Source organism: Malania oleifera, chromosome 10, assembly GCF_029873635.1.
Source record: "Malania oleifera isolate guangnan ecotype guangnan chromosome 10, ASM2987363v1, whole genome shotgun sequence".
NCBI classification, from domain to species: domain Eukaryota; kingdom Viridiplantae; phylum Streptophyta; class Magnoliopsida; order Santalales; family Ximeniaceae; genus Malania; species Malania oleifera.
In genome coordinates this window covers 4,857,961-4,865,797 of record NC_080426.1, presented here as the reverse complement: position 1 = coordinate 4,865,797, position 7,837 = coordinate 4,857,961, and the positions used below count along the sequence as shown (strand labels likewise).

Below are 7,837 nucleotides of genomic sequence, written 5' to 3'. Positions count from 1 at the left end.
TTTAAGGGAGGGTGTTAAGATTTAAATGTTTTATTTCATATTTATTAATATTTATTGGAAGCTCTAGTCATTGGTAGGAGTTGTGGTTAGTGCTAGCTTGTGATCCTATTTTATAGGAGTTGTGATTAGTGCTAGCATGTGATCTTATCTTATAGGAGTTGTGGTTAGTGATAGCATGTGATCCTAATTTATAGGAGTTGTGGTTAGTGCTAGCATGTGATCCTATTTTATAAGAGTTGTGGTTAGTGCTAACATGTGATCTTATCGTATAGGAGTTGTGGTTAGTGGTAGCACGTGATCCTATTTCATAGGAGTTTGTGGTTAGTGCTAGGATGAAGTGTTCTGATGTAAAGCCTATTTATAGGCTCTTTTCTTATCAATTTTTAGATAAGAGCTTTACCATTTTAACTTGTCTCTTTTGTTTTCTCTTACCTTTGTATCAACACATGCCCTTGTCATACCTTGTGAAATTTACTTTTTTTTTTACTCTCTTTTTCTTAGAGTTGTTTAGATATTTATATAAACGACACCCTCAGTTTTTTTTTACTTGAATAATAATAGAGCCTTAAATCTTTTAATTATGTTTCATTACCAAACCTGTATTGGCCCCTTCAACCCATAATTTCTGGTTCCAGCCCTGCTTGTAATAGTGGCAAATAAAACTTAGTTTATACCTTTGTTTGCTCAAATGCACGAATAATTTTGTCATAATAAGCTTCTCTATTCCAATTTTTCATGTATTTATAAGATTTTATTGGGATATAATTCGCTTCCAATTAGTCACACTCACAGTTTTCAATCACAAATCACTATAATTTGATTTTTATGTATTTTATTTGTTAGCTCATTGCTCTCTCTAGGTTGGTTGTTTGTGTGTGAATTTTAGCTCTCTCTAGGTTGGTTGTTTGTGTGTAAATTTTATCTAAAAATGGTCATGATTTATGATTTCTCTTATCTGCATTCAACCAAATTTTTGACATTCCCATGCATGCAATTGTGTGTCTTGTGTTAGGATTCGCAAATTAATTAGGATTTATAATTAATGTGTTAGGATTCCCAAATCTATTGGGATTTCTATTTAAATTATAGTTCCCAAACTGATAGGGATTTCTAATTAATGTAACCCTATGGGGCTCTTTCATTCACGCAATAACATAATTAAGGGCCTTTGGCTAATTTGGGGGTAGATCCCCTTGAAGTGATCAACCCTCTATTCTCTTTCTATTTTCCATCCTTTTGATTTCTCCAATTTCCTTATGATAAAACCCTAGGGTCTTATCAGTTTGTTGAACTTTAATCTATTTAGCACCTTGGCATTCCATCTGAGCAATATTGTGGTAATTTAAATGTTAATTGCCTTGTTTTGACAATTGAAACGTAGGCCTAGTCAAGCACCTGTGAGGAGTGAGTTAGTTATTGTTTATGGCATGAAAAGGGGTACGGGTAGGCCTAAATAACTCGGAATGAGGTAGTGAGGAAGGATTTAACAGTCCTTAATCTAATAGAGGAAAACACTCTCAATTAGGTGAATTGGCGGAAAAAATTCATGTGGCCAACCCCACCCAGTGGGACTTCAGGCTTCTTGTTGTTGTTTGTTGTTGCCTTGTTTTGACAAGTATCCTGGTCCAAGATTTTCTCCTGCTCCGTTTTTTCAGCTTTGGTCCATTGTTTGCTCCAAGATGGGGTCTCAAATTTTGTTCTTCAGTTATTCTTCCATTTAAATTGTGAAGATGAGCTTTTCACGTAATATGCTGCAAAATGCAAACAAATAAAATGGGAAATTGTATCGTGACTATATTACATTTTTTTTCATTTCTTATATTTTATTTGGCTGGTTTTGGTTGGTTTAACAAAGTTCTTTAAAAATTAAAAGAATTTATGTGCTCAAGAATGGTGTCTTAAATTCACTTTTCCATCTCTTTGGCAATTGGGGTTTTGGAAGTTCATTCATTTAATCAACCTTGACTCATGCACATTTTTTTTTTTTGAAAATAAAATTTTCATTAGACAAAAGACTTCAATTTAGGTTGCAAAAGAACCTAGTTGCTCATGAATGGCTTGGGAGCTTGGCTCGCTAAGAACTCGCTCAAGATCGTTCATTATATAAACAAATGATTTCTAAGCCAATTTTGAGGCTTGTTTAATAAACAAGTCGAACCTGAACATGAACAGGCTTGACTCGTGGGTGGCTTGGTTATAGGCTCTTTTGTGCTTATTTAACTTGGTTTGGCCACATGCTTCTTTAGCTCAAACTCCAAAACTTGAATTTAGTGATGGTGCCAGTGCCCAAGGGAAATAGGTAGGCTTGGTGGGGGCGATAAAACTTCAAAGAGGTCTTAATGAGAGCACCTTTTTCACCTTGTTGTCAACAAATCTCTAAGAGCATCTCGCTTGTCACAGTGAGAGATTTCGAAAGAAGCAAATTGTTTGCGATTATCTCGGTAGCTCAGGTAAGGACTTGTTAGCTCGTTCATTTGCATAATGAACAAGTATGTTAAAGTTTGGTTTGAGCTCGGTTAAAAAACTTTGAGGAGGTCTTAGTGAGAGCCCCTTTTCACCTTGTTGTCTTAACAAAACTCTAAGAGATATCACTTGTCATGGTGAGAGATTCCAAAAGAAGCAAATTGTTTGGGATTATCTTGGTAGCTTGGCTAGCTAAGGGCTTGTTAGCTCATTCGTTTGCATAATGAACAAGCTTGAGCAAGTATATTAAAATTTGGTTTGAGCTTGGTTAAGAATTTAATCAACGAGCTTGACCATGGCAATGCTTGGGTTGCTTGCAATCCTAAGTATGACACTAAATCTTTAAAATTCATATGGTCCTAAGGTTCCTCTGTCTTCAAATGTGATATAGATCATCCCAACAAAAGAACTATTTCTCATTATGGTTTTGATTTATTCCTTGATGAGTTACTGGTCCACTAGTCTTCATTACTCAGTGGAGAGAGATCTTGAGGCTGGTCTCCCCACCCTAAATTCACATTGATGACCCCTTCTTCAGTTTCTATGTTCTGTTAATCCAAGAAATTACAATAAAATAGAAGACATTTTCTTTCTAAAATGAAGCCTTTTTATTTTGATTTATTTAGGGTTGATAATCTTAACATCACTAGAGACTTAGCCTTGTCCTGTAGCTTCATAATTTTGTCCTAAATTCAAGGTAAAGGGCTTAGGTACTCCATGAACTTACTCGGGTCCCTGGAAAAATTATGTGAGATCATTGATTCTGGGTTTCCTTATTATAGTGACCTTTTAACCTGAAGCCACTTTCTTTGTTATAATACATGAAGCAGCCGGACTCCTCATTTCTCTGCCCACATACCAGATTCAACAGTTTGAAGGTCCTTTCATTATGCTTCATGGAAGAAATGGACTGCACAATGAAAAAATAATTAGATTATTGTTTTGAAAAATGAAGGTGTAAGGTGAAGCGCTTTAACCCTTAAGAGGTGAGGTGTAAGCTTTAAGGCATTGGGGTTTAAGCCATTTAAGAATTTTAGTTTTAGATAAAAATATGTAAATAAATTACATATATTTTAAAAATAAAGAAAATAAGAAAATGACTTATACAATGTAAATAAAATCAAATATAGCGAAGTACTTGTTGGCTATTCAAAAAATTGCTGACTTGAATTCATTACGTAAATCATAACAAGGGATAGCTATAACACTACAAAGTTCAAATTATTTTCAACATCTAAGATATAACTCTCAATTATTTTGGAATGACTGAGGTTCAAGAGTTTTAGAAATCAATTCATATTAAAACATTCCTTTTTATGTAAACATGGAGTTTAACCTTTCTAGCCAAATCTGACTTGAGAATCATACATCTAAAATGCGTAAGCCTCAACTAAAAAGGCAGAAAAGGCGTGCCTTTTATGCGAACTTGTAAGCCTCAGTGTGTAATGTGTTAGATTTTTTGCGATTTGGTATTTTAGATTGAGCCTCAAGGCATTTTGGGTATTCCTTGCCTTGAAGCAAGCGTCGATGAGCCTTATAAAACGTTGATTTAGATTGTAAAATATAATAGACATTGTTAATCGAAGTTGATCTGCGAGTGAGGTTGAGCATTTGACAAGTATGATTTGATGCATTATGTGAAATAATCCTTGTGCTTTAACCATTGTCCAGCATTGAGTCTTCTTCGTAACAGTGAGAAACTCTGTCTTGCTGGTAATTACATTTTTGAGAATACCAAGTACCAACTTCCACACGAGCTAAACCTTTTCAGCCCAAGCTAGAAAGATATAGGAAATATTTTCAATAAGAGTATTTGAATTTAAATGCCTTTTCACATGTCATAATCTCTTTTAAAAGATATCAGGCCATAAATAAAAGATAAGTTAGTTATGGGAACCTTAGCACAACTGGATGTAAATGTTTTTTGACATGCTATTGCGAAGCTCAGAATATTATTCCAGCACCCAGACAAGGAAGCATGGTTGTAAAGCCATGAATGTTTTGATTTCTGAAGAGACTGTTACATCAAAAGAAACTAAACATATTTTGAAATACGTCTGGTGCAGAGCATTATCCTGGAATTACAGCCAACCCATAATTCAGGAGAGAGAGAGGAGAGGAGAGGAGAGGAGAAGAAGGAAGAAGATACAAGGGGGAAATCACATGTTCACTTTGTTAAAGCTTGTTATAAATTGTTAGCCCACAACCTAACAGCTTAGTCTTTTTAGAAAAGAATATGTTATTTTAATAATTAGGTTGTGTTAATGGGGGTATCTTAAGACAATATTATTATTAATAATATATAAGAGTGCAGACCTGGAGCTGTATGTAGACTCCAGGAAACTGCTGCTCAGTTTTTTCCTCTCCTTTTCTCTTTTGCTCTGCCCCTCTCTTCTCCATCTCTACCTTTTCAACATGGTATCAAAGCTAGTTTCCAAGACGCCCTGGGTTCTTGTATTGTTAGCCACGGTTATTGTGTGGTTTTTTTTAAATATTTTATTCTCTGTTATGGGTGTTATTTATCATTCGTTTATCTCTCCACGTGTTGTTGGGCTGCTTGTGCAGGGGAGTGTTAAAGCTTGATATGCATTGTCAGCCTACAACCTAACAGCTTAAGCTTTTAGGTAAAGTGGTATTCAAATACGCTTCAATTCATATTCATCAAAAATCACCTCATACATGGCTTTCATTCACTTTATATGAAAGCCTATAACCCTGAAGATACATGAAAGTACAAAAAACCCCTAAATACACGAAAATTACAATCCAACCCTTACACATAATCCAACTACTATTAAACTAGACCCACATAATAAATTAATTAATTAAACAAAACCACCCTTGTCCAATTCTTCTCAATTAATCCCCAACGAGGGTCTATCCCTGGTCAGTCTTCTTGTCGTACATCAACATTTCTTGCTTATCTTTTTTCATCATCCACTGCTTTGAATATGGTTCATATGTCATATTTTGTGGTTATTATGGTTATCTGAGCGACAAATTAGACCTCAGGGTTGGTGGGCTAATAAAATAATGCAAGGCTTTGCGACTTTTGTTAGAACAATGTTAGTTGTACTTACTACTTATCTGTAAGTAATTCATTTTTGAAGGATGAAACATCAGAAGATGAAGTGAGAGGTGTGTATATTGCTGAACCATCTGCTACTGGATCCGTAAGTGGAACTCCTGAAAATGAAAGCTTTAATCCGGAGATTGTCAACACTGACTCACACATGGATGAAACAGGTAATTGGATTTATTTCCTATTCCATTCTTAACCTTTTTGCTAGAATCCACGTGCAAGAGAAGCATCTTTTCTATGCTTTCCTTGTTAACAATCTAATTTGATTGAACCAGGTACGAACCCTTTTTATTCTCATCCATGAACTTTATGAGTTGCACGAGTTTAATTTCATAAAAACCACCCAGGATTCTTAGCTGGTTAAATATGCTTTGTTAAATTTATTGTATTCAATCGAATAACTAATTCAGAATTAGGGCCCGTTTAGTTGTGGGAAATAATTTTCATTTTTCAAAAAAAATTACAAAAATTTTTGCTAATTTTTCATTTTTTGTAGATAAAAAAAAATATTTTGGGCATTATTTACTTGTGGAAATAGTTTTATTTTTCATTTATAATTTTTCAAATAATTATAAAAAAGCCCTTTTTTTTTTTTTCCAAATTTATATGGAAAAGTTGGAAAACATCCTTTCATTATTTTTTTTAGATTTCTAACTCTTTACTTTGCATATGGGAACATGGAGTTTAAATCTTAGACTTAAATCATTTTTGTGGGTTATGTATTAAATTTCTTCTAAATCTAAAAAAATCGAAATTCTAGTCCTAAAATTCATGATTCCGAATATTATCTTATATAAATTTTGGAAAATTAGAAAGCTAGTCGTCTTTTTTGTGATTATTTTGAAATCTAGAAATAAAAAATGAAAAAAATATTTTGCACATTTGAAGAAAATAAGTTAAAATTTATATTTCTTTGGAAACATAAAAATTGGAAAATGGAAATGGAAAACTAAAAATTGGAAAATGGAAAATGCTTTCCACAACCAAACGGGCCCTAGCATGCTTAATAAGAATACATTATCATTTCTTTTTTCAATGTGCGCACTTTTTCTAAATTTTTTTGTAGGACAGGACCTTCTTCCCCAGGCTGAAGGAGATCGAACTGCTTGGAAAGACATGGATTTGGGTCAACATTCTAGTCCAGAACGGGTGGACAATGCTTTTAGGGACAATGATGGGAACTCGAACAGTGGAATAAACATTGAGAACAATCTGTTCCAGGAGAAAGGTTGTGAAACAGATAATTAGTTTCTCACTGTTTTCTCACTCTTAGTTTACATGTCACTCTTTTTTGGGGCTAATGATGCATGTTGAATATGAACCATGTGTAATCACTTCTTTTCTGGCAAAGATAGTTTAGGCACATTTTTATATTCAGTAAAACCCATTAATATCTTGAGATAAATCAGTATATATTTTGTGACAATGCATGCTTTTATTTCCAGGAGAGGGCCATTCTCTATCAGCTAAAGGAGGAGAAAAAGCCTGGAACAATCGCCTCCCCTCACCTGAAAATGTGATCAACTCCCCATTCCCAATGAAAAATGTCCCAGTTCGGAAGCGTGGACCGTGCCATGGGTGGATCGGTAAAGATGAAGATAATGACGTATTTCTGGAGTTAGCACCAGCCACACTGCCAGAAGAATTGAAAGTTTTGATTGCTGGGACTAGCATGAAGAGGGAACAAAGATCACGGTGGGATATGAGGCCCAATGGTACTTAAGCCTCCCTTCTTCTCTGCATGTGCATTCTTGCTCTGGATATTGTAGTTGTTTCATATTATATGGCACTGCTGCTAGTGGCGCTTGGATGGTAATTTTTTTGATGAATCCTTGCGTGTGCAGTTCATGTTTGTTGTATGGTAGACCTAGGTTTACTTTTGTAAACCTAGTGGTGCTGAGATGTACCATTTATACTTTTCTGATCTACCCTCTCTCCAATTCTCTTTGAGACCCTCTTGTGGAAATTGGATCATCTGTGCATGAGCTTTTATATATAGTATTAGGAGCGTAGTGTTTATTGTTAGCTCTTTAGATGAAATAGATTTGTTTTCTTTGGACAGTGGTTTAAAGATGGTTATTTGCCAGCTTGTTTGCTCAATGTTGTGTGAAGCAGACGTCAATTTTTTAGGAAGTCCTACCATCCTTCCCCTTGCATTTCTGTTAGGACCTGCCTTTTTGACAGGACCTTTAATTCTTTAAGACGAGAGTATACCATTTTGAACTCACACTGCATTTGAAATCAAGAATTTTGAGTTTTAGATTTAAATTTGTTTGGATTCGGATTATTCAA

General features: G+C 34.7%; 1 protein-coding gene across 2 annotated transcripts in view; it reads left to right on the top strand.

The window, feature by feature from the left end:
• Nucleotides 1–7,570, top strand: part of LOC131166994 (uncharacterized) — a 14,380-nt gene extending 6,810 nt beyond the window's left edge. For both annotated transcript variants that reach the window (XM_058125709.1, XM_058125708.1), the window contains exons 4-6: nt 5,574–5,709; nt 6,612–6,773; nt 6,991–7,570. In XM_058125709.1, coding sequence (XP_057981692.1) covers nt 5,574–5,709; nt 6,612–6,773; nt 6,991–7,268 — 576 coding nt within the window. In that variant the 3' untranslated portion in view covers nt 7,269–7,570. The remainder of the gene's footprint in view (nt 1–5,573; nt 5,710–6,611; nt 6,774–6,990) is intronic.
• Nucleotides 7,571–7,837: the final 267 nt, after the last annotated feature.